A 27,798-nucleotide genomic window follows, 5' to 3' on the forward strand; every position below is an offset into this window, starting at 1 on the left:
TTGGTGCCTGATTTAATTTGTTATATCTGTGTAAGTGCAAATATAAGCTGCATGATTTAAATATACAGTATATTTTTTGGAAGCCAAAGCAACTGTTCATAAAAGAAATGTTAATTCTGAAAAATTAGGTCAAGGATTCTGTTTCTGACTCTTCTGTTGTCGATTAGTTAAATTCCATGCATGTGTTTACTTTATGATCTCTGGATACTGGATGTCTATAATACTTTTTTTATTGAGTTTAAAATTGTTGCATTTTACTTCCTCCATAATTTTGGTTCTAATCTTAAGAATTTTTTTCATATATTTTTCAAGACCATTTACTACCATTTTGTTTATTAAGATATCATTATGTCTTGACATGTTTAAAAAAAATTAATTGAACAATTATATATATGCATATGAAAGCATTATTCATATTGTCCAACACAATTATCATTCAACCCATCCTTCATACCACAGACCTTCATTTAAATTCACCTCTCATAACTGTTTTTGCAAATACAGCGCAACATAAATTTTATATATTAACAGACCTCACATGTTAAATGTATAACAAAAATAATAGTTTTATTTGCTGAAAGACAGGAAAAAAATCTTCACCTTTCTGTAGGCTGAAGGCATTGAGTAGTTGAGTGGGACTGAGTTCTTATGCCACCTGCTGCTGTGGCAGGAGCGACATGATTTCTTATGACTGAAAAAGAATAAAAACAAACTTACAAGTACTTAACCCCATTCCCACCAAAGTTCCTCCCAAGCTTAGGTCTAACTTAACTGGCTATAAGAGGCATCTTAATCAAGGCACTTACAGAACAGAGAAAGCGGATAGACTATGGGAGTAGCTGAGAAAAACCCCCAGTAACTGAGAATACCAAAATCACAGCTAATTGGTTAAGGCTAGTGATCCCCATGCATTCTGTTAAGGGGAGTAGCTGCTGCTCCATGCTTGTTACCCTATGCACTCTTTCATACATTTCCACCTCTAGCCTTTAGGGATCTACAGTGTTAATCCCATGCCTTTTTGAATTCGTTACTGTTTTTGCCTTCACCAATCCTTCCAAAAGGACATCCAGGCATCCACCATTCTGTCAAACAAAACGAGGAGGAATCCAAGTTTCCCTGGTCTCCTTCACATTTTGGCTTCCTTGGGGCACTCCTCCTTTTGGAAAAGCCCCTTCCTCCTAGCTCTTTGCCATTCCCTCAGGGAGAATTGCCTCTTCAAAAACGTCCTCAGCCTCAGGCCTCTTTCCTTGAGGGAAAAAGCCCCTACAAGGCCTCACTCCCTTCAGGCCCACCAGCCTGTAGGCTGGCTACTCCAGTCTCCCTGTATCCTGGAGGCCTCTCTCTTTCTCTATTCCATAGTTAGAAAAAGGGGCAAGTTCTTCCAAATTGACTCAAGATTTTTACCCTCCTAGACCACTCCTAACCAATCATCCCTTCCCAACTCATTTAAGGGGAAACTCACAACTAATCCAGCCCCCTCTGGTAAATTCAGGTTAAAACATTGCAATAAACACAATGCAATCAATGGCTCAGCATATGCTTGGTTCCTTCCAGTGGCCATCCAACACTATTGCATTTCTCCTAGTAACTTCAGATTAAGGGCACCCCCAGGATCTCCCCCACCCAAAAAGCCTTGAAATATTAACTTGTGAATGGGGCACAACTGGTAATCCGGTCACATATACAATGAAGAATCAGGAATGCTAGTAACGTTTCAAAGAAAATATGGTGGTTGGGCTCTTGTACATGAAATAATTACTGTAGTTATGCTGTCGTGTGTATATGCTATAAACAGCACGTGAATTCACATTGGCAGCCACATTCATCCATTCTTTTGTTGTTGCAAAAAAGTTATTCGCCGCTTCAGTGTACATCACACGAACATATTAGGGTGCTTAAGTGCTTTTACTGAAATACGCAGAACCTCTGAGCCACATTTTAATTTTAAAACATAGGTCGTGTTTATATTTGTCAGAGTTTGTGAATATTTTTCTACTGGTAATGTTTCTGTAGAGAATCCAGTAGGTTCCTACTAAGAGGATAGTTCTATTTTACGAGGGGGAACAGATAAGCTGGAGATGGTGAGCTCCCAGCCTATATAAACCCCTGCTACCATCTTAGGTTGTGGGATCTTTAGCTGACCCTTCTAGGGGTAGCATGTCTTCTTTGCAGCTCTTTTATGGTTTATTTTTATAGGGGTAGACCCTGGGGTCTCTAGGCCTGGGTTAAATGAAGGTGGGGTGCCTTTCCCTATTTCTGCTATGATTGTAGGAAACCTTTCTTTTGTGAGAAGGAAGTTTTTTCCACCCTACCTGCTTTTGTTTTGGTTTCCCTTTTTTTTTTTTTTTGCTCAAGAAGCCGTTTTGTTTTGCTGAGTACCCTGGGGCCCAGGGGCTCAGTTTTATTTCTACCATCCCAAGGAAGTGTTGCATCTCACAGAGGAAGAACCCCAGAACCATCAGTGGAGGAATGAGCTCACATTCATTCCCAGGGAGGAGTGAGTGAGTGAAGGAGAAGGCCAATGGCACCACTCGGGTAATATCCACGAGCATCTCAATGAGATCAGCAAGGGAAGGAGAGGAGTGTAATGGTACCATCCAGGAATGAATCAAAGAGAGGAGGAAAATAAGGAGTTACTGCAGTAAAGATATGGACACTGGGACTGGAAACTAACACAACTAAATTGGGTTAAATTCCTATCCACCAGCTATTGGGAGGAAGCTTAAAACTTACCTCAATGTTTGGCTTGGAGAAGGAACAAAATTATTAATGGAATTGGTTTTACAAATGTAATAAATTTACTGGAAGTAAAAAGTCAAAATGTATTGAAGATCTAAAGTGTAAAAAGGACTCTGTAAATATCAAGAACTGTAAAGAAGCTGCTTATCAACGTTTCCATTCTTAATCAGTAAAAATTAAAGTTGGAAACCACATCAGCTTCCAGCATGATTATTAGTGCTCTTTACCATGCACTTTCATGTTTAATTGAGAACTAAGTAATGCCCGGGGCCTAGAAGAGTAATCCCCCTCCCCTGGTTAGGGAATTCTGGACATTCAGATTAAACAAACATCCGAAAAGGACTTTAATATCTAAAACTGTGTTTGAGGTGTAGTTCCTGGTACCCAATTGGGGAATTCTAGCCCAGGAGTTACATTTCTGTTTCTGAAATTTGTACTTATGGCGCTCGTGCTGATAAACTGATTCCATGACTACTAAATCAGTGCTGACAACACCAAGGGAGTAATGTAAAGAAGACATTTAAATTGTATATGCATTTCTTTTAGTGACTGGGAGCCAAAATGAGGATCTGTGTCCTTTGGATGTTGATTGTAGTTTGCGGAAGCCGTTCAGAAGGTAAGATGAAATGCATTTTTGTGTTATGAACTGGCTTGCCCTTGAATGTTCTCCTGAATTTATTATTATATGTTTTTAAACAATGGCGTTACTTCTGTGTTTGACTGCCAGTCACCCACGTTTGTGTATGGTCAATAGGAAGGGGAAAGTCCATACTTACTATTTTGAAACAGTGTTGGGAGACTCTGCAGGACCAACAAACAGCTATGCTTCATTAGCAAGGGTAAGCGTGGCAGGTCCCTTGCTGGGTTCCCCACATGGTCTGGCAGCATTGCCCTCCTTATGCTGCTGCTGCCTCCACATGGACCCAAAGTGGCAATGGATCAGACCTCTCTTGGTGGTGTCTGTGCTGGATATGAGGACATCCTCGTGGTTGCATGGAGTGGTGTTGCTAGTTCAAAGAGCAAAATACAGGCTGGACTGGTTGTTACTTTGAGATGGAGGAGAACTCTTTATCCTTTTAGGAGTCAAATGGAGCAGGGGCTATGTTGAAACTGGAGACCACTGTGGATAATACTTAAGGATTTTTTGGCTGATGCAGCTGCAGGAATTACTGGTTCCCCACAATAATTACTTTGGAAGAAATCTGTTAGTTTTATGTCCTATATAAAATGAGGATTGTTGTTTTAGGAAAAGTAGACAGAGTAGAATTGCTTGTAGAAAAGCTGGAAGTAAGTATTTATGAACAGGATGCAAATTTTAAGGAATAAACTAAGAGAATTTCACTTCTTGAGGATAAGGCTATCACTTTTGAGGCATTAATTACTCATAGGGTTTAGGATAACTTAGCTTTACAAAGAAGAGCAGATATTTTTCAGAATAATGCTAAGAATAACAACTTGAGATGCATTCATTTCCCTATGCTGAAGGGGATTTCTCAAGTTGTCTTCGAAGCAATATGTCTGGAAGTGCTTTCTATTTCAAAGAAAATATCCCTGCCTCTATTATCTGGATATACAATAGTTTATTTATTTATTTATTTAAAGCTTTTATATACCGGCATTAGTATGCAAACATCATACTCGTTTACATTGCAACTAATAGGCTGAAATCTATGCAGAATGCTGGTAAACATCAAGCAATTGGCGAAGATCTGGAGTTGATAGAAGAATTAGAAAGTTTAGACAATCATGTTGAGGGGAAGTGTACTTCGTTTTCTATTAACTTCGAACCACAGTTTGGTATAAAAATAGCTCATATAGAAATGATATTCCTTTTCTGTGATCTTAGGTAAAACATTTTCCAGAAGTTACTCTTACACAATTGAAGCATGAAAAGTGTTTTACACATCTGAGAGGATATTTTGCAATTTGGAGCCCAGTTTACAGTGAAATGTTCTTGTAGGTCCTTTATTAAATTAGAGCTCAGGTACAGTATATCTGCTTTCTAAGCCTGGATCTTCTGGTCTGTTTATAATCCTGAAGGAACGATAGGATTACCAGAATTAAAGGCAGGACACAGAAGAGAAATAAACTGAACAAAAAAAGAAACCTTCAGTCAACATAAACAATGTTTCTTGCTTTTGGTTTGACCCTCCTGCCATGGTGACATTTCTGTGAATGATGGAAAGTCCCATAGTCTTTGACAAAAAAACAACAAACCCTGCTGATGTGCTCTGTACTAATTAGCTTTAGATTTAGCTAATTAGCAGATCAGTTCCAATAAGAATTAGTAATAACATTTGGTATGTAAGAGACAACCTGAATTTAGGAGTGGGGAGTAAAGACCAGAACACTGAGAACAGAAAGATGAACCTAAGTAAGTGGGAATGAAGGAAGAGCAGGAAGATGAAGAATCTTGAAGCAGAGGATAAGAACTCAGTAGCAGAAGAAATTTATGTTAGAAATTAGGAATCAAATGAAGACTTTGTATCTGTACCTTATCTTTGCCACAGCTGTACTGCGTCCAGCCAGCTCTGTGAAAAAAGTTGCAATAGTCTAAAGAAGCAAAAGGGCTGGGAGTGCTGCTGTTAACTTACTATATACTGCATGAAGTTTGTAAGGGGATTCTGGCAATACAAGGAACCGATTGCTCCCATTACATTACATGCAACTCAGAGGTGAGCAAGTAGATGTAGTGTATTTAGATTTTCAGAAGGAGTTTGACAAAGTCCCTCATGAGAGGCTTCTAAGAAAAATAAAATTTCATGGGATAGGAGGCAATGTCCTTTTGTGGATTGTAAACTGGTTAAAAGACAGACAACAGAGAGTAGGATTTAAAGGTCTGTTTTCTCAATGGAAAAAGGAAAACAGTGGTGTGCCTCAGCGATCTGTACTTGGAGCAGAGCTTTTTAATATATTTATAAATGATCTGGAAAGGAATACGACGAGTGAGGTGATCAAATTAGCCGATGACACAAAATTATTCAGAGTAGTTAAATCACAAGCGGATTGTGATAAATTGCAGGATGATCTTGAAAGACTGGAAGATTGGGCATCCAAATGGCAGATTAAATTTAATGTGGACAAGTGCAAGGTGTTGCATATAGGGAAAAATAATCCTTGCTGTAGTTAGACGATGTTAGGTTCCATATTAGGAGCTACCACCCAGGAAAAAGATCTAGGCATCATACTGGATAATACTTTAAAATCGTCGGCTCAAAAAGCAAACAGTCAAAAAGCAAACAGAATGTTAGGAATTATTAGGAAAGGAATGGTGACTAAAACAGAAAATATCATAATGGCACTGTATTGCTCCATGATGAGACCAGCCCTTGAATACTATGTGCAATTCTGGTCAGTGGAGAAGGTTCAGAGAAGGGTGACCAAAATGATGAAGGGCATAGAACGGCTCCCATATGAGGAAAGGCTAAAGAGGTTAGGGTTGTTCAGCTTGGAGAAAAGACTGCTAATAAAATAATGAAAGGACTTTAACAGGTAAATGCAAATTGGTTTTTTACTCTTTCAGATAATAAAAGGACTAGGGGGCACTCCTTGAAGTTAGCAGGTAGCACATTTAAAACAAATTGGAGAAAGTTATTTTTGACTCAATGCACAATTAAGCTGTGGAATTCATTTCCAGAGGATGTAGTTAAGGCAGTTAGTGTAGCTGGATTTAAAAAAGGTTTGGATAGGTTTCTGGAGAAGTCCATAAACTGCCATTAATCAAGCTGACTAAAAGGTAGATTTTAAGAGTCATGCACGGGAACACATGGATGTGCCAATTTTATAACGTGCACAGAGACGCACACATGTTATAAAATCCGCTACCCATGCGCACGATTTTATATTGGCGTGTGAATGCTGTCTCATGCGGGGGGATTTTAGTAGATATGCGCGGCGACACAGGGTCTATTTCCGTCTTCCCTCCCAGTTCGTCTTTTGTAAACTCCCTACCTAATCTGCCTCCTTTTTACCCTACTAGCCCCAACCCCTAAAACCCCGCAGACTACCCTAGATTTTTTTATTTTACTACTTACCCTCAGTCCATAGCAGCAGCAACCTATGTGGTCGTCGGATCCTGGCATGCACTTGTGCATGACTCAGACTTAATGGTGCTGTCCTGGCCTGCCCATGCCCATCTCTGGCTTGCCCTTTTTTGCGAAATTCTTTCCAATGTGCACACTAGGAGATACGTGCGTGGCTGCAGGCCTCTTAAAATCCGTGTGGCCTGCTCATGTCCCAGGCATTTGCGTATCTCCCGGATTTGCCATGCATAGGGCTTTTAAAATTCGTTCTTTAGGGCTTATTCCCAGCATGGGATCTATTTAATGTTTGGGTACTTGCCAGGTACTTGTAACCTGGATTGGAAACAGAATGCTGGGCTTGATGGTCCCTGTATAGCAACTTCTTATGTGAACCAGAGGTGTTTGGTAGTACATCTGTACTATATGTAAAGTGCACAGCTGTGCAGAGGTGCCCTGGATAAAGTCATTATTTCTCTCCATATTCTTCTCAGCGTGTTTCCTGCATATTCAGCGTCAGGTTTTCCCTGATGCTAAGGCAAGGAATGCAAGAATCTGGACTGTGGCACAGGATTTGGCAATCCCTGCCGCATCACAGGAAACCAGCTGGTTGAGAAGGAAAGAGCCAGATTGAAGCACCTCTGGGGGTACACATATGGGAGTTCTCTCCCCACATCTGCACTGCTTCTGATCCCCCCTCTCTCATGCCAATGCAGAAAGGTGTGTTCTGACAAACGCACAGCTTTGCCTGCATTTGAATGCTCATTTTGTGAGCGTAAACTTTACTGCCGATGCGCAAGAAGTTTTACGCTCCCAAAATGAGCATTCTAAAATGGATGTATTACTTAGCGCATGGAAATCCCATGCAAATGAGGGCATTAAGCATTACTCCTCAATGCAGAGGTGCATTGGCTGGGCCAGGATTTTCTTAGCGCTGGAAACAACTCCAGGGTCAGAGATGGAGTTAAGCTTCCAGTGTTACTGTGCTGGCATTTAAAACCCATTAAAAATTACTGAAAAAATTAAGCTCTGGAATTTGTTGCCAGAGGATGTGGTTAGTGCAGTTAGTGTAACCGGGTTTAAAAAAGGATTGGAGAAGTTCTTGGAGGAAAAGTCCATTACCTGCTATTAATTAAGTTGACTTAGAAAATAGCCACTGCTATTACTAGCAACAGTAGATTGGGATAGACTTAGTTTTTGGGCACTTGCCAGGTTCTTATGGCCTGGATTGGCCACTGTTGGAAACAGGATGCTGGGCTTGATGGACCCTTGGTCTGACCCAGTATGGCATGTTCTTATGTAATTTAAAAAAAATGGTCACATACCACTTTGCAGATAAGAACTTCTCCGCTTAAGTGGCGGCAGCTGCCATTGCACGATCTGCCATCAGCGACTGCTCCCTGGGTAATTGCCAGGTTCTTATGGCCTAGTTTGGCCACTGTTGGAAACAGGATGATGGGCTTGATGGACCCTTGGTCTGACCCAGTATGGCATTTTCTTATGTTCATATGTCCCTCCCTTTCCTGAGTTAAAATATGCATTCAACCTGTGTCAAACACACTTTTTTAAAGGCAACCAGTTTTTGTTTTTTTTAAACTCCTGATGCATTAGCATATCATTAGCTTGCTGCATCGGGAATTTTAAAAGAAATGAATCCTAGTGTTAAAACTGTGCTGAAATCCAGTGCACAGTGTTTTCGTGCTCAGATTGCTGCATCGGCCTGTCAGTCAGCAGGAGGAGAGCAGTGTTTCATGCTGCATCTGTCTCCTGCTGCCACTTGGTCTAGGAATTGTTTGAACTGCATAAGACACTGTAAATAGGCAGGGTGCCCTGTGTTCAGACTGGGTAGCAGGAGGCAGCAGATACAGCGTGCTTTCCTCCTTTGTCAGCCAGAGGATTTGGCATGGTAGGATGGAAGAGGAGAGGTAAGACTGGGGAATTGGGGGGGGGGGGGGGGGGGGTAAGGATGAGAGATTGGATTGGACTGGGAGAAGCAGGAAAGAGGGTGAAAGGAATGAGAGGTTGGGTAGTGAGAAAATTGGGGATAGAATAGGGGACAAGGCATGATAAGAAAGGTATGGTGTTGAACCGGGAAAGAGAGGGAATATTGCAGGAAGGAAGAAAGAAGAGTCTGGGGAAAAGGGAGAAGGATAGGAGGGGGGCAACAGGAAGTAGACAGGCTGTGATAAGAGAAGGGAAGGAAGTGGGGGAGAAAAATGAGAATGAAAAGTAAACAAAAAAAAAGGTAAAAACCTTAAATAGAGAAAGGATTGAAAGAAAACCAATTAAGAACAAAATGAAATATCCAGACACACACGAGTTTGGAAACATTATTTTTATAATGTAAAATAGTGTTATACTGTATATTAAATGCACACCTATGCACAGAATTGTCTAACTCTTGCCAGTGCATTTTCCCTTGAGCTGCCGCAGGAAATTGGGGATTTAATGTTTCTTTGTTGTTGATAGAAAGAAAAGTGCAGAGTTCAGTTCCATGGGCTGTGTTCATCTTTTAGCTGAGCTGAGAACAGTGCCATAGCTTCTTCCTTCATTCCCACTTCTTGATTTAGCTCCTGTAGTGCAGCCCCTTCACCTCACCTCTCTACAGTACTCTTAACTTTTTATAAATAAAAGTGGACACAAACACGAAAAGTAGATTAGTAGTAAGTAGGTACACATGCAAATACATAGCAATAACTCTTGCATGATTCCACTGTACTATAGAGTGTATATTTTTAAATGCTTGTTTGATTTTTTTTTTTTTTGCTTACTTATTTCCAGAAAGAAATTACCAGGGATATTCTCAGATTATTCCTCAGCATCCAGTAATTCTGCGAGGATCAAGCTTAACTTTGGCTTGTGTTTTGGGCAAAAATGAGTTGTCCTATGCCAATGCAAGTCACATCTACTGGAAACTGGATGAGGACTTGATTCCCGAGGAATATTACAGTATCGTGAATGAGACAGTTTCCCATGTAACCATCCGCAACTTCACTGCACAGAGACGCCACGTGAGGTGCTACATCCGTGCTCTAAAACACCCCCAGCTCCTGCAGCAGACTGAGCTTACATCAGGCTGTAAGTATCGCCCAAGAAACATTTCATTGAAATTCTTCAGTGGATAACTAATATTCAGTATTCAGTGTGGCTTAAGGGTAATGCTTTCTGTTCTAATAGACAAGCGAAAGTGGGAGACTTTGTTGCCAAAATGTGAATAAACCAAAGAATATAGGAAATATCAAGAGTAAAGTTATTTTCTCAGTAAACAGGAAGTGGCAGATTTCAAGTTTGCTCTTGATTCTTAGTCTGCTCAGCATCTTATGGCATGTCTGTCATTTCCACAGAGGGACCAATAGCACTGGTGGGTGTACTCAGCATTTTCTTTAGCTCATGAAGATGCTTTCAGCAGTTTCTTGGTATCATGGTGTGAGTAGGCCCCCCGTGGATTGCATGGGATGAGTGAAGTCTTAAACCCTGCCATATCAGTATTTCAAGAACTGTGCTTGCGGCCTGGGGAGCCGGATGTCCTTAAGCAGCAGTGTTGATTTGGGGGAGGGGGGGATGGGCATGGCCGCCTGTTCATATGCAGATGAAGAAGAAAAAAGGGAACTTCTTGGAGGTAAATCACTGAATTCTTCCCAGATGGATAAGTACAAAAAGCCTGCTGATGCCTCAGGTCTATTGAAGAGGACTCTGCTTGCTGTAAAAGGTACATATCAGTCTATAAAAGAATATTCACATGGCTCTCCCAGAGAAGATAACTCATGCACTGATTGGATTTCTAGTGTGAGTAACACTCCACAGGCTGATGGTCGAGAGCCCACCTAAGAAAACAGATAACCAGAGTCTTGGAACTAGTGCAGCCAAGGAGGCACCAGTTTTTAATTTCTTTCTTCAGAAGAGCTCAGCCTAGCTGAGACCTGCACTAAAATACTCCTTGGCTAGCATTAGTAAAGCCAGCAGAATGTGTGGATTTAGGATTTTGTGTTCCTCTTGTGTATTATTGGTGTTATTGAAAGGGCCGAATCACAGCTCTCCTGCTCCTTTCTCTCTCTCACACACACCTTCCTTCTTCTCCATCACTCCTTTCTTCACTATTTCATTCCTCCTACAACTCTCCCTCATCTTTTTTTCTCCTCCTCCTCCCTCAGCTCTTCCCCCATCTTCTCCTTCTGACCCTCATCTTTCTCTCATCCCTCCCTCCATCACCTTTATCCACTATTTCCTTCCCATTACTCCCTCATCTCTCCTATTGCACCTCTGTCATTTCTCTTCTTCCCCCACCTCTCCCTCATTTGCTTCTCCACCTATTACTTCCTTCCTTTTCTCGCCATCCTATTGCTGATACCTTACCTTCCTCTTCTTTCCTCCTCACTAGTTCATCCCAGCAAAGCAATCTCTCTCTCTCTATCCAGTGAACAGCAGCACAAGTCGCAAGGGGTTTAGAGCAGGGGTGGGCAAATTATGGCCTATGGGCCAGAACAGGCCCATCTCCCCCATCCTTCCAGCCTGCCTATCTCTCATGCCTTTGCCATAGGATCCAGCCCGCTACCCCAGTTTGAAAAAAGTCTCCTGTTCTGCAGCATGTACTCCCCCCCCCCCCCCCCCCCCCCTCTGCCCCAGAATAATACAAATAAATGATAGGCACACACTTTGACGGCATTTTCAGCTTCAGGCATGCCCACTATATTGACCAGGCTCATACAACAGGGAAGGTCCTCGGATTCCCATTGGTTCTCTTTTACAGCCTCCTCCCTGCGCTCTTCTCTATGATTGGTGGGCAGCGCTTGCAGTCAGGGGGGTAGCATGGTCCGAGGCGTGAATTTCCGGCCTGGAGTGGGGATGCTTGTGGCTGAGTGGGTGGACTCACACAGACTGAGCCTCCAGAACAAGCAACACGCTGCCTCATTTTCCACCCCACCTGCTGGATGCGGTAAGTGCTAGCTGTGTCGGCACAATTGCTGGAGAGTGCAGGGTAGAGCAGGATGGATTTTTTACTGCTTCTCCATCTGGCCAGTCCTGGGTGCTCGGGAAAGTGAGGGTCAGGAGGCAGGACCTCACTAAATTGAACCACTAAAAGGGGGGGGGGGGCACTTGAATTGTACCCTTTGCTCCCCCATAGTGATAACATTGTCAACTACCCAAGTCTCTTGCATTGGGCATGAGTTTCCTGCCTTTGCACAAAAGAGCGTGAGATAATCTTTTAAAGTGGGAGAGTCACATTCAATGCAGGAGAATTGGCAGGTTTGACATATGTGACAAAATGGGTATTTTGCTGGCCCTGCAAGGCCGAGTGAACGGATTGTCAGCGTAATAGCATTGCAGAGAGAAGTAGGAAAGTAAAGGAAACTAGTGTAACTTTAAATAGAAGCCCTTTGGTTAATGTAGTCTCAGAAACATATAGAGACTTACTTCACTTGTTATCCTGGAGCAGCAGAAGGAGCTCCAGAATGGGAAAGGATACAAGTAAGTACAGTAGTAGCATGGCCTTGCTGATAGGACTTATGGGTATTGTAGTTATAAAGAGTAAACACCCTGAGAGATATGTGAATGCCATAAATAGGTGAGAGATAAGTGAAGCTGAGCTGGGGAGTGGCAAAATGGGAAACAAAAGCCAACTGTAGAGGCAAAATGAGGGAGCTACAGGCAGGTCAGCATGCATTGTTTTGAAGCCGGACAAGCACATTATGGGACCTACCATGGAATAAACAATTTAACCAGATTAGACAAAGATCAAGAAGACCCTGGGTCCGGACTTGGACCCAGACCACTTGGCTTGTCAGGCCAGACCTGGGGGGGGGGGGGGGGGGAAGGGATTCAGTAATCTGGGGAGGGGGGCCTCTAAATTATTATTATTTTTAAATCAGTCAAAAGTTCAAGAGGAACCCTGGGTCCGGACCAGACCCGAATTACTTGGCCCATTGACATACCTTGGAGGGGTTCAGTAACCTGGGGTGGGGGACTGTACATTTGTATTTTTTAGCATGGGTTAAATTGGAAATAGACCAGGAGTAAAAAAAAAAAAAGGGCATTCTTTCAGTTCAGTGCATTTTCATTGCGCCTGGGCTATTTGCATGTCAATTACCTTCCTGCATTCTGCAGACCATAGGATTTGACACACGCATTCAATAAAATCAATGCTAATATATAACTCAGATTTTAGCATGGGTTTTATTACATCAGCCCCATAGCGAGCTTAAAATCCAGGACAAATCCCAATCTATGAATTGATGACCATGAGAGGAAGAAGGGTGGTGATGATGTCTTCAGCCCTTGTGGTCAGGGCCGCCATCAGGAATTTTGAGGCCCCATACAGCCAAAATGTCTGGGCCACAAGCATTCAGTGGATAAAGTATATGCAACAATGTTTATACCTATGTGTAAACTCCACCATAGGTGTAAAAAAATAAAAACAAGTCAACAAACTCAAATCACTTAGATAAATGCACAGTATCTGAGAAATCCAGTGGGTTCTATCCAATAAAGCAGTTCAGTGTGAGTACTGAATTGTGTCCATCTCGACTCATAGTGGAAATAACAGCAAATTCAGGTTTATGAAGCAATCAGTCTTCTTACTTTCTGATTTGCAAAATCTTTAATTAAGTCTTTGTAACTGAGTTGTCTGGCAAGCTCATGCTCAATAGAGAGAATTGCCAGGCCGTTTAGACGTTGTTCACTCATTGTAGAACGCAGATAGTTCTTGATTGATGAAAGTTTGCTAAATGCCCTCTCTCCTTCCGCCACTGAAAGTGGGAGGGTGGTGAAAATCCGAAGAGCAATACACACCTCTCCGAATATTCCTTGAAGCTCTAGTTTGTAGATTGAGTTAAGCAAATCTAAAGGACCCATGTCTTCTGGAAATGTAGCTTCGTACACTTTCCGAAGATGTTGCAGCTCACTGAGTAAAGATGATGTAAAATCTTCAGGGTATGCTGAGATCAATTCCTCAGTCGATGCCATCAGATCTTCTTCACTCATTGTTCTCACTTTTAAGATTGGAGAAAATAGCTTGCAGACTTCCTCCATAGACTGGAAGCGTTGATGAAGGTCAGAAATTATTGTGTCCATTGCCACAAGGAAGACATTAGCTTTAAAATGATCTTCAGGATCTATTGCATCATGATGCCTTGACTTTATTTGCCGCAATTGTTGAGGGTTCAGTAGTTCCTTGGGAATCTCCATGCAATCTGCCACAGCTTTAGCTTCAGAAAGTAAAACAGGCCACTTTTCTCGAAGCAGTTTCATCTCTTCAGAGAGAGCTTTAATGTTAGCGACACCAATTTCCATAGAAATAGACCTTGATTGAAGTATTTTGTTTCTCTCCTCGAAGCTGGTAAGCACTTTTACCCAGAATGTTGCTAAAACCACTGCCCGAAAGGATAAAAAATAGTCATATAGACCTTGGGCATCTGAATGCGCATCATTTGTGAGTTTTCTGGATGCAAGAACTTTTTCCAGAGCCTTTAAAATGCTTGGCAGATTCTGCGCAATTGGACGTACAGCCTCTATTCTTGAACTCCACCGAGTGTCACTTAAACCATGCAGGGACCTTCCATCTTCTTCAATCAATGTGTTCCATCTTGCAGGGCTGCTACTGAACAGAACATATAACCTGTTAACACTTCCAAAAAAGGTCTTCATTTCAGGGCAGCTTGCTGCTGCATGCACTCCCACAAGGTTTTAAAGAATGTGCAGCACAGGGACAAAAAATAGCTGTTGGGTATGTCTCCTGGATTTTGGCTCTTACACCTTTAATTCTGCCAGACATGTTGGCACCATTGTCATATCCCTGTCCTCTGCAGTCTTTAAGGTCAATGGCATGTTCATTCAACCTAAACATGATCATGTCTGCAATTTCTTTTCCAGTCTTCTGAAAAAAATCAAAAAATTCAATGAATCTTTCCCGAATGTTCCATTTTCCGTCTTGGGGCTTTCTGTAAACGTATCGTAAAACGATTGCATTCTGTGCCGTATGTGAAGAATCAGGTGTAGAATCACATATTATTGAAAAGTATATTGCTTCTTTCCTTTCTGACAATATAGAATTCAGGACATGTTTTCCACAAATATTAATGAATTTGTTTTGTGTGGCCCAAGACAGATAATGAGCTGAAAGTTTCTTTCCCTTTTCCTGACTAGCTTTGACTTTTTCCAAATGCTCTCTCAGTAAATTATCATATCTTGCCAAGATTTCCAAAGTTCCCAAAAAATTGCCATTATGGATTTCTCCAATTCTTTGAGAACTTCCTCTGAACGCCATGTTTCTTGAAGCCAGATGCAATGTGACATCCAGAAGTCTTTCTAAAAGAGCTATAAACTTATCGGCTTCCTTCGACAAATTTCTTTGAATCTCATAGTCAACACCATGACCACCTATAGAATTTTGAAGTGTTCTCCACCTCCAGTAGTTCCTTCTGTGCTGTGAAGAGTGTTCATGCTCTGGCAACTTTATGTACAACCGATGCCACTTGTGCTTCGATGGATCAAAACCATCCTTCCTACTAAGCATGCTTCCTGTTTTACATATAGAGTCATTAGTAAATGCCATGCAAGTTACACAATACAGTACTTTATTGCTTGGACTCCATCTCAGCCAATCTCTTAAAATCTTCTCACGTCCATTTGATGACTTGGCATATAGAAGAAAATCACTGAAAGAACGAGTGTCAGCATCTTTAGGTAGTGATTGTGCCATATTCTTTAATTGCTCGACATTGAAAAGTCCAGAAAGGACAATCTTCTCTCTTTCTTTGTCTTTGAGGACATCTGGCCATAGTGCTGGGTCTTTCCAGTCAATTTCTTCCTCGTGTGACTGTTCTATTGAAGTTGTGTTTAGGGCAACATCGTCATTCTCAGGGTAGGAACTTGCATTTGTGCAGGAAGGTGTTTCTTCTTCCACCTCTGTACAAACACGGGATGTCACAATTTGGTCTGAAGACGAATCTTCATCTATAATGACAGGTCTTTTCGGTGACGAGGTGCAGGACCGTGTGTCTGCATCGTCTTCTGATACTGCACATGGTGGCATACTACACAATGTTTCAGCCTCTTCTTCTATCACTGAAGAAATGCTCACAGGTGCAGCTACCTGACAGGATGAAGTAGTCGGCTCAACTGTTTCATGAGAAGCTTCTGTTTGCATTTCCTGAACTTCATCTCCCCTGTCACTTTGTGGCTTTTGAAAGTACTGTTGTATGAGTTTTTTTTTCTTCAACTTTTCCTCTTCTTCTTTACGCTCTCTTTTCTGCTTCCGTTTTGAGAGCCAGATTTGTGATGGTACATTCTTTGGGGTTATCAGAATTTACTAGAGACAAATAATGAACATTTGCTAGTAATCAAGGTCTATGATAAACTGCTTACTATGTATAAGGCCGTGTTCCAACTGTGTTCTATATAACAAAGAAAGTCTGTTGCAAAATCATTTTAGTAGCTGCTGCTTATAATAAAAAAATGCATTTAATCAAGAAAAGAGAAAAAAAGTGCTTCTCGCACATAAAAAACTGTCTTACTATGCTTTGGGCCTTCCCGATCATACACATTATGTGCTTGATTACGGAAGCCGAAAATTCAATGTAAACCCTCCCTCATGTGGCCATTCATTCAGCGGTTGACTTGTTAGGCCTAGTTCACACTAATAAATAGATAATGCACCAGCCCCCCAGTAATAAATAGATAATACACCAGACGTCCCCCCAGTAATAAATAGATAATGCACCAGCTCCCCCCAGTAATAAATAGATAATGCACCAGACGTCCCCCCAGTAATAAATAGATAATGCACCGGCAAAACAAACTTGTTACTTACCCTTTGCGCTCCGGGGACTCCGCGGCTCCTCGGCCTCCAGCTAGCAAGCAGACAGCGACGGCCCGCGCGCTTTGCCGGCGCATACTGTCTGACGCGGCGGTGACGTCACAGCCGCGTCAGACAGTGAACGCTGGCAGGACAGAGCGCGCGGACGAGTCTCTGTCTGCGGTGCTCTGTAAATCAATGCTATGTGTGTCTAAAAGACACGCATAGCATTGATTCTCTCCCTTCTCTGGGGCCCGCACCCAGGGCCGGCTCCAGGTTTCAGTAGGCCCCTGGGCGACAGACTGTCGGAGAGAGCCTCAGTGGGCCTCTTTGCCATGAACTAATACATCCCCCAAGCGCACCTGCCGCCTGGCGGCTGCGGGCCCCCATATGTGGCAGTAGATCCTGGGGCCCCATACTGCAGGCCCAAGAATACTGCCCTGATGGCGGCCCTGCTTGTGGTTATGACTTGGTTTAGTCAGGCAGTGAGCATTAGCAGAAAGGGTGGTGAATGCATGGAATACCCTCCCAGAAGAGGTGGTGGTCAGAAAAGAATGGTAATGGAATTCCAAAGGGACAAACGCAGAGGATTCCTGCTGGCTAGAGAATGGAAATTGAGAAAACTCTTCTGCTACACACATATAGGCTTGGGGGTGGCCTGCATGGAGCGGCAGTTGCTAGTACCCTTAACAGAAGGCAACATTGCTCTCCGCTTTGACGGTGGGGGAGAGAAAGGGGAACTGAATTCAGAGAAAGTTAACGCTGGGCCCTGGCTTTTACAGTCTGCGGTACTGATACGCAGACATACAGGGAGAAAGCACAGGACTGCTATGGCCAAGTCCAAAAGCAAAACATACTCTAGCAGCATTGTCAAGAAGGCTGCTCACCCCATGAAAATATTGCTAGCAGTAATTTTGTTATGGGTTTGACAGTTGCTTGGTTTTGAATGTAAATATTACCATCCTTAACAGAAGTCATGGGGGTAACCTGCATGGAGCAGCAGTTATTACCATAAGAAACTTGCTGGGCAGACTGAAAGGACCATTTGGTCTTTATCTGCTGTAATTATTATGTTATTGTGTAGCATGAAATGGCAGCTTTTAAAGTGACCTGCACCGCTGCTAGGGAAGTGTATGTATGTACTCCCATGACAAAGCAGTTTTCAGACAATGAATAGCCTTTATAAAAGGGGGACGAAGAGTGAGATGTTAGATTTACTCTTCTGCTTCCAGTCAAGTCCAATCATTTATTTGTGCCACGCTTAACTACGTGTCAGATGACATGCAGGGTTCTTCTCCAGAGTAGAGAGAGTGGGAGGTTTGGAAAGGGTGCCTGTCACATTGTTCCCTTTCTTAATATGGTGACAGATGTAGTGTAGAAATAAACATGGCTCTGCAAAAAGGGATCTCTAGGAAGGCAGAGCACACTGTAGTAGTACAGCAGTTTTAGGGGATGTTCTTTGTGGAGTAGGCGGTATGCAGCTGGAGCCTTTGTGGGACATGTGATTCTCTGTTGTACGCTGGCTTACTCTTGCTGTCCTGTGCTGAAGGCCTTTTAGTCTTATAATGTGCCTAATTGTACCCAGGTTAATGCAGTATTTACTAAAGTGCACTAAGACCTTAATAAATAGTAAGAACATAAGAACATAAGAAATTGCCATGCTGGGTCAGACCAAGGGTCCATCAAGCCCAGCATCCTGTTTCCAACAGATGCCAAACCAGGCCACAAGAACCTGGCAATTACCCAAATTAGTCTTTAAACTGTTTTACCATGGTCAGTTATACAGGTATATTACCAGCTGTGGTTATTCTGTCCTGTTGTTCCCTGGGATATTCCTCATCCCTTCCCCTCCCTTGACCCTTGTTATGTTTTGTATATTTACACTGATCATTCATGAAGAGGTTGTGCTGATTATTAGTCTCTGCCTTAGGTGACTTCTTTGAAAGGCATAACAGAATGTGAAATGATCTTCCCCCCCCTCCCCCACAAAAGCACAATAAACTCCTCTTCCCCTTGGATTGTGCTAACCCTAGGTTCTCCCCTTTGCAACAAGGTCCCATGGTCTTTCGAGCAGAAATGATCCCCACTGGCTTAGTGATGTCAAATGACGCTGGCTAACCTCACTCTTTCCTTTGCCTTGCTTCATAGCCTTAGTTTGCTCTGCTATTTGTTGAGCATGATCTGTCTGCTTTCTTCATCCTGAGTAAGGTTATTGCATGCCCAAAAAAGGGATTAAGAGGTGCATAGAAATTGTAATGAGCCTGATCCTACATTTTGCAGCTTAGAGCCCAGTCGGTCCCAAATGCCACCACATGGTTATTAACAGCCTATTCATTGCTATTCAGCATCCTGAGGGTAGATTTTTTTTCCAACACAAGATAGCAATTAAAATATTTGCCCAACCAACCCAAATAGCTGTTCAACATGTCAACTTTTCTGGCTTTAAATTGGGCAAATTGACCTCTAAAATCATCTTATTGCATTTCATATACTGCTTGAAGAGAAAAAGTAAAGAGTGTACAATATGAAAATATACATAATTAGGATAAATTATTGAAATATTATCTGTTGCATGGCCATAGTTTTTTAAACAGATTGAACTCTAATACTGTAGCAACAGTCAAAGGGTTAACATACTACAAAAGAAGAAATATCTATGTGGGAAAATTACATGAAATAATAAAACTATTCTAAACTTCAGATTTAAAAATGTATTTTGTGATTATTAGGTGGCATTTGTTTACACTGTTTTTCTTTTTTTTATTTACAGTCCCACCAGAAAAGCCAGAAAATATTTCCTGCATTTACTATGACCAGAAGAATTTTACTTGCACTTGGATGCCAGGAAGAGATACATATCTTAAGACAAACTACAGCCTTGTTAAAAGAAGGTACGCTGCTTATACATAAATTATTAGAAAAGCTTGCCAAAATTGTCCTATTGACTCCATCTGCCCCAAGCCCTCCCCCACTTAAAGCAATGTTCAACCTCATCCCCCAGCCAACTTTGGAAAAATTCAGGTCTCCCCCGGTTCCCCTCCACTTTACTTCAGGGCAAACAGAGGTATTTGCCCTTGCTCCACTGCCCACAGCATTCAAGATGATGCCAGCTCAACCATAGCTTCTCTGCATCCCGGAGGCCACTCTGCTCGTGCGCTGACAGCAGATAGCATGTGCCACTTGCCTCCAGTGCATGTGCAGACAGGAAAACAAACGTACAAACCCTATATAGATATGGATACCGGGTTAAATTAAAGTCACCCCCTAATATAAGGTGCCCCTCTGACCACTCACTCATCATTTGTGATACTTTGGCAAAAAAGCAGGCCTGATCCGAATTTGGGGCATATATGTTGAGGAGGGTATACAAGACATTGTTAATAATCTTTGCTTTTAATAGGATATACCTGCCTTCTGTGTCCCTCACCACCAATATCACATCCACCACCACCACCAGTTTAGAGAACAGGATCCCCACCTCGCAGTATCTATTATGCGCAGTAGCTGCCACATGAAAAAACCTGCGGGAATACCTGTGATTGCAAGAGTCTCTCATACCTTTTGGTTAGGTACATCTCTTGGCAAAATAATATATCTGCGATTGCAGATCGTGAACGAACACTCGTCTTTTGGTGGGAGAGCAGAGATCTTTTACATTAGCAGAAATGATTTTTGTGCTACCCATAGGGCCAATCCTTCTCCTTGCTCCTCTCCCGGTCCCCCTGAGCAATATGTATTGAGTGTACCAAGAGCACCTCTTGTGTCTGCCCAGTCCCTTGCTGCACCCGAACCCCACTCTTATCCCAGATACCAGAATATACCCCATTCAGAGGTCCCCCCCCGCCCCTCCTCATCCCAAACCTTTCTCCTTTCTGATCAACTGCCTCCCTCGTGAATACCCTCCATGAGAGTCGTGGCGTCACCCCTCGCCGCTATCGCTCAGCCGTCCCACTCCCTTCCCCCCTACTAACTTAACAGATTAAGCAACTGTAAAAAACGAAACACCTATTGACCATTCTCTCCCTCACCTGGACCTGCTGCATGTCCTCATCTGTTGTCAGTTTTATTTATAGATTGGTTCCTCCCGATGCAGTCTACGAAACACGGTTCGTGTCGGGGGACCGTGACTGACTACAAAAGCACGAATACCCAGCTCTTTAAATGCATATCAAAAGCTTATTATTTGAACAATTTATAACTGTTTGGATAATATAAACTTTACCAAATCTCTCACTGTTGATCTATTGATTTGGAAAAAAAAAGATACAAGTTTAGTCTTAAGTTTTATCCTGTCTGCTGGGCTCAATTTATAAGAAATCACATGATTTACAAGAATCAGTGATATCCTGTTAACCAAGGGGTATCCAACTACAATTCTTGGGTGTCACAACTAGATGGGTTTATGGGATTTTTTAAATAAATATGTATGAGATAGATTTACATACAGTTGCCTCGTCTTATGCATATTTATTATGAATATCCAGAAAACCAGATTGATTTGTGGCTTTCAAGTATCAGTGTTGGATACTACTGTTCATCCTTTTTTTTAGTATAATATAACTTGATTATATAGACAGAGTATAAAACAATCAGACATTTTGTTCCTAGTATAATCATATCCTAAATAGAGATCTGATTCTGGTTAATGATCCAAATATATGGCAATATATGTACTTTTTCATTGTATACAAGCATAAAATCCTTAGAATAACATTTAATTAGGGGTGTGCAGAGAAAACAGTCTCTTCCTTGTGTGTTTTGATTTTCATTTCATTTTGTTTTATTTAGTTTTTCCATCTGTCATTTGTTTTTGTTCATTTTGCTTTATTTTAATGAGTGCAATGTTTTCACATGCACAATTTTTTTGAATAATGCATATTTTGTGAATATCTCATGCTTTTTGTCTTCTTTTGAATGGAAAATGACCCAAAACTATAAGAAATATTGTTTCCATGTCATTTTAAAAGGACAGTACAGATGATACAGCTCTACATTTTATAAGGAAATAATTGAAAACATGCACATAGTTAAGTTGTCTAATATTGAAGTATTCTTTGTGCAACATTCTCTATCTAATCTGCAGTAGGTTCAGAAAGATTTCTCCTGTATGACTTGCTAATGAACAAGCTATTGTATAATAGAAATTGTTCCTAATGGACAAGCTATTGTGTAATAGAAATTCTGACCTCCTTCCCAAATGTTTGTCCTTTGGGTCATGTGATTTCTCAGAATCCATAAATATTAATTCAAGAAAACACTGACTTGAACAATTAAATGTAAATAATTATCTCTTTCTGTAATGAAAGGGTACCATGAGACACAAGATAAAGTTCACTGTGCCTAGTCCAGGGGTTGTCAGTGAGAATTGCATTAGATCTGGTTAATTTGCATAACTTGGTTACCCAGAAAACCAGACCTGTTTATAGCTCTTAAGAACTCTTGACCTGGTCATTAATGGTTATCAGGGAAACAATGTCCTTTCATTCACATTGACAGGTTAGACAAGGTTTCTTGTCATTGCATTCAGTTACACACTGTTTATTTTATTTGCAGACCTGGTGATGAAATAATTTGCCATTCAAGCCACAGCTCATGTTTTTTCCTTTACCCAAATATTAATTTTACTTCTGAATATGAGATTGAGGTGATTGCTGAAAATGCCTTGGGAGAAGCTCGATCTGATTTGGTCTATGTGAATACACTGAAATTAGGTAATTTTATTGTCTGTTTCTAATAATGATCTTAAATAATCTTTGCTAGGGTCCTGCAGTAGTACCCTATATTAATTAGGAAAATATTATTTTCTCTTGCTCTGGAACATGCTACTGGATAAATCTGCATAGTACTCTAAGTAGATCCAGTGTCACATTTGAAGAAGGGACTTGTGCAGTCTGAAAAAGCTTATGTACAGCAAGATAGTTAGATATTGTTTATTGGTAAAAAAAAAGAATTATCACAACCTACAAAGAATACAATAGGGAATGAAAATAGAGTACATTCACCATCATAAGAAATGCCATACTCAATTGACAGTAGCCAATCTGGATCATTAGGAAGTATGCAGCATATTCTAATAGGGAGATCCATTCCCTGTCACTCCTAGCTTGTGACAGTAAGAGGTTGTGTTCCCCCAAACCTACCTAGCTGATAATTAATGTATCTGTCCTCCAGAAATTGAAACATTTTTTAAACCCAACTAAATTACTAGCTTTGATCACGTCCTCTGGAAACAAATGCCACAGCTTAATTATGCATTGACTGGAAAAATAATTTTCTTTAAATCTGCTACCAGTTAGTTTTTTTTTTTAGAAAAACCCTAGTCCCAGTGGAACTAGGATGCCACAACTATAACCCTCCTTTGCTGATGGCAGATATTTCACTGTTCTATCAGTGATGAATGCTCCATGGGAAGGGTTACATGATGGGTCCTACGGCTGCCATAGGACTGGTGTAACTCAATAAAGCAATGACCAAACAGTTTTTTCAAAAACAACTTGCTTTATCTACACAAAACAGCACGATTCCCATAGACATTTGTCTTCAATTGTGCATTTAGATCACTTCAAAACATTCTCTGCACATTATCAGATGTTATGGTGAGTACCATCGTTTCCCCACCATCAGATGGCATGGTCCTTCAGAACCTGCACTTCTTGAGTTTACATGAACTTCAGATCTCCCAGTACTCACAGCTCTGCTCTTAAATAGTGAGTTCTCCCAGCTGGAGTTTCACAAGGTTCTGTGTAAGTCCTCTCCAGGAACACTTAGGTGCTCTACCAGAGTGCTGGGTAGTTCTTACATTCTCCTTCACAGCACCTGGTGACATATAATGCATTCTCTTTGCTCTCTCACTATGTACCCACCTCACACAACCTTGAGCATGAACAGAACACCCCTCCTCTAGGTAAAATCATGATCACAGGCTGGATGGGGGTGATTGGAATATAACACGTGATTAGTAACTAAGGGTTAAAGCAGTACTATTTGAAGGGGTCAATGGCAATTCCCAATTCCTGCATTTTACGCCACTCATAATTTTATACATTTCTATCATGTTGCCTCTGTCTCCTCTCAAAGCTGAAGAATGCTAATCTGTCAAGCCTTTCTTCATAAGGGAGCTATTCCATCCCGATTATCATTTTTGTTGTCCTTCACTGTATCTTTCTAGTTCCGCTATATCTTTTTTGAGATGTGGTGACCAGAACTGTATTCTGTACTGGAGGTGTGGTTGTACCAGGAATCTATACAGAGGCATTATGATATTCTCAGTTTTATTTTCTATTCCTTTACAATTAATTCCTATCATCACTTGCCTGAAAAGAGAAAATGGTTCAAATCAGAGAGTTGTATAATTAAGCAAAAGAAAAAAAATTCAGTAACAAAATAATTAAAATAAATAATTCAGTTTACAAGATAGACTTTTCAGAATCAATGTCTGAATTATTTGAATAGCATTCTCAATTCTTGGAAGATCAAGTAGCATTCTCTGGGTATTTTTCCTATATAAGATCCAAAGTCAGATTGAAAACATTGAGTTTTAAGATTGTGCTATTTTAAAATTATAATTCCAGGTTTTCAATGCAAAATTCAAGCCTGCAGCAGTTAATTGTCAAAATCCCAAGTAATGCATTAATTGCCAAATTTGTTTAAATTGTACAATTGCAAAACCTAAAGAAAGCGTGTTTACAAATTAATCTTTTAGGATCTCCCTCTTTTTCTCCTCTTCCATCTTGCCGAAGTTGTTTGTTTCTTAAAGCATCTGATTTGAGGGGAGATGAAAGATAAGCTGAAGAATGGTTAGCTGCCATTTAAAGACGAATCTCTACATAAAGTTGTTTTAGGATTTCTAATCCTAGGAGTATTAGTTTTGTGCTACCCAAAGCTTCAGGTTGTACCAGAATTAGCTCAATTCTGAGTTTGCTAGAATGGAAAAAGTTCTATCTTATTCTAAGTATTTAAATATGAAACCCTTTTTACCAAAGCTCAGAACTATGAATCTACTGTTCTGCGTATATATCTATATATCATGTTGTGACAGAGTGATCCTGGTTTCCCCTTTTTATGTGTGCAGGATCAGGCGGGATGCCTGGTCTACCTTAAATCCTTCAGAGGGAGAGAGCTCTGTGGGTGGGGCCCTGAGGGCAGGACCACCTGGGGCAGGATAAGAGGGTAAGCCCAGCTGGAATCAGGAGGCCCCTACCTCTCCAGGAGAGGCAGCTCCTGTAAATCTATTCTGACCAAACCAGAAGGGATTAAATGTACACTGTCCAGAGGGAAGACAGTCTATAACCCTGTGTGTAAGGTAGGCAGACCACTATTATGTTGTTGATTATATGAATAAAAGTGAATATTGCATTAGAAAAGGCTGGAGTTAATGTGGTTTACTGCTCCAGCCCAGAAGCTTTGCTCGGCCATTCTCACACATGTATATGTGTGTGTAAAATCTTCAAAGGTATTAATTTTCATTTTGGTTAATTTCAGTGAAAACGGCACCACCGGAATTGGTTTCAGTGGAACCCCTTCAAGGAATGAAACAAATGCTTACAGTAATCTGGAAGAGACCCCTACTAGTGCCTTATTCACTCTCCGTGAAATGCAATCTTCAGTACAGAGTGGCCAATAGTACATGGGTATGCAAGTTTAGACTACTTTATATTTAGTCTTATGTTGCTGTATATATAACATCGATCCTAGAATATTATATTTCTGATTTTAAATAATACACTCTTTGAAAGCATTAACAGAATACAACAGGATTGTACCTGATATATAGCTGCATGTCTGTAACTAGTGATGCAACTATTTATTTTGGAAGTTATCTATAGCCTGGTGGCAAATTGCCCTGCACTTAAGGGCCAGTCACCATTTCTGTTTAACAAATGACCACCTTTCTGGTTTATTGTATTTAAAAAGAAAATCATTCAGTCCAATATGTTTCAACGAGCATTTATAAAATCTCTCTTGTTCTTATCACTCTTATTCCAAAATGTCTAACAAATTAATTTTCGTAGTTGACTATCATAGGATAGCTGCTACAGGATCATATATAAGGAAAGAAGTGTCAAAATCCATTGTGCGTATGTGTGTGTATGTGTGAAAATTCATATTACTATTACACACCAAAAATATGGTATTCCACATAGCTGGCCTAGACTCACAGGCATTGTCATTGGATGGATTTCTGTAAGCATATTTCATTTCAACATGCAACTGATTTGTTTTCTGAAATCCTTTGAGATGTCAAATATATGTGGCTAGGTTTCTTTCTTTTAACTTAAAACATTTCCTGCTTGAATTTTTGTCCTTTCAGATTCTACTTAATGATATCTATATGGGACAAGAAAAAAGAATGGCGTATAATCTCACAGGGCTGCTGAATTTTACGACCTATGCTGTCGCCATGCAGTGCATTTGTACTGATGGTCAAATCTTCTGGAGTGAGTGGAGTGCAGAGAAGACAGGAAGAACTGAAGAGCAAGGCATGCTAATGTTTTATGACCTACTGTGGGGCACATCTGGCACTTTTTGATATCAGATTAGATGAGTCAATGGAAGTAAAACAGAGGAAATCACACTACATGCTGAATGCAGGGAGCTCAAAGAACAGATGGGTTGATCACTGGCTTCATATAGGCTTCAAAATTACAGTTTAAGGTGAAAATCCGTTTATAGCTGTGTGATGTACAGACCACCTTCGCATGCAGAAGAAATGGAGACAAATTTAATGGAGGATATTCATAAAGCTGCTATGAAAGAGGAGATGCTATAGCTAGGTGATTTCAAAATGACTGGGAAATCCTAGCTGCAATAGCTTCTAGAAGCAGGGAGATCCTGAACTCTCTGCAAGGAGAATAATAGTTCAGTCAAATTGTACGGGAACTCACACAGGAGGAAGCAATACTGGACCTGCTGCTTGCCAACAGGGACAGTGTTTCCGAGGTCATAGTGGATGATCTGGGGTTCAGAATTAGAGCACAGATGGTGATGGTTCATTCTAAGATGAGGATGCTAGACTTCAGGAAAACTTAAACAGCTGATGCACTAAATGGTTTTTCCCATTTCATGTCTATGGGAAAATTGCTCAGTACATCTGGCCTTAACTTTGTTAAAATAGCAGAGTACTTCAAAGAGTTGTTAGATGAATGGGAAAATCTAGGGGAAGTAGAAGAGCAGTGACCAAAACTGAAGAATATTGTAAGGGCAACTAACCTTTTTGTTAGGAAAGAGGGCATTATTAGTGCTGTGCCACAGGGATTGTCCTTGGACTGATTCTTTTGAAAAGTTTTGTAAGTGATATTGTGGAAGGACTATCGGAAAACGTTTGCCTTTTTGCAGATGATATCAAAATCTGCAACAGGATAGATGTCCAGGAAGGTGTCAAATATGAGGAGGGATCTAGCAAATCTTGAGGAATGGCCTAGAGTCTGGCAGCTAAGATGTAATACTAAAAACTGCAGAGTCAAGCAATTGGCCTGCAAAAGCCCAAGCAAGCAGTACAGCATAAGCAGTGAAATTATTTTATGCACAAATCAAGAGCAGGATCTGGGGGTGATCATATCTGATGAGCTTAAAGTGGCCAAACAGATGGAGAAGAAGAGAACAAAAGCCATAAAGATACTTAGGTAGGTGCATAGGGAGGAGATTGGTCAGCAGAAAAATGTGGTGATATTGCTGTTGTATAAGTTCCTGGTGAGACCTCATTTGGAATACTGTGTAGAAATCTGGAGACTGCAACTTCAAAAAGATATAAACTGGATGTAGTCAATCTGGAAAGTGGCTACTGAAATGGTCAGTGGTCTTCATTGTGAAGCATATGGGAATAGACTTAAAGATGTAAACATGTATACCCTAGAGGAAAGGCAAGACAGGGGCGATATGATAGAGATATTTATATATCTCCAAGGTATGAATGCAGAGGAGGCAAGCCTCTTTCAATGGAAAAGAGACTCTGCAACGAGGGGTCATGGGATGAGAGTGAAAGGAGGTAGACTGAGGAATAATCTAAGGAAAATTTTCTTTATAGAAAGGGTGGTGGATATGTAGAACAGTCATCCAATGGAAGTGGTGGAAACAGACATAATCTGAATTCAAGAAAGCATGGAACCAAGGTCAGGGGATCTCTGAGAAGAGTGGTAGGGATTTTAGGGATAAACAGATTAGATAGGCCATATGGTCTTTCTGCCATCATATTTCTATAAGAATAAAAACCGAGAAACTGTTTCAAATAAAGTGCCAAAAGCTTCAAGAAAT

General features: G+C 41.0%; 1 protein-coding gene across 1 annotated transcript in view; it reads left to right on the top strand.

The window, feature by feature from the left end:
- Nucleotides 1–3,289: 3,289 nt before the first annotated feature.
- The window catches only part of LOC115082659 (interleukin-31 receptor subunit alpha-like), a gene marked incomplete at its 3' end in the record, with an annotated part of 36,919 nt that continues 12,410 nt past the window's right edge, over nucleotides 3,290–27,798 (top strand). Inside the window, exons 1-6 of the mRNA XM_029586858.1 lie at nucleotides 3,290–3,355; nucleotides 9,540–9,836; nucleotides 19,319–19,439; nucleotides 22,102–22,259; nucleotides 25,030–25,178; nucleotides 25,859–26,027. Of these exons, the coding sequence (XP_029442718.1) occupies nucleotides 3,301–3,355; nucleotides 9,540–9,836; nucleotides 19,319–19,439; nucleotides 22,102–22,259; nucleotides 25,030–25,178; nucleotides 25,859–26,027 (949 nt within the window). The remainder of the gene's footprint in view (nucleotides 3,356–9,539; nucleotides 9,837–19,318; nucleotides 19,440–22,101; nucleotides 22,260–25,029; nucleotides 25,179–25,858; nucleotides 26,028–27,798) is intronic.

This window comes from Rhinatrema bivittatum, unplaced genomic scaffold (assembly GCF_901001135.1).
Source record: "Rhinatrema bivittatum unplaced genomic scaffold, aRhiBiv1.1, whole genome shotgun sequence".
In the NCBI taxonomy this organism is placed as follows: Eukaryota; Metazoa; Chordata; class Amphibia; order Gymnophiona; family Rhinatrematidae; genus Rhinatrema; species Rhinatrema bivittatum.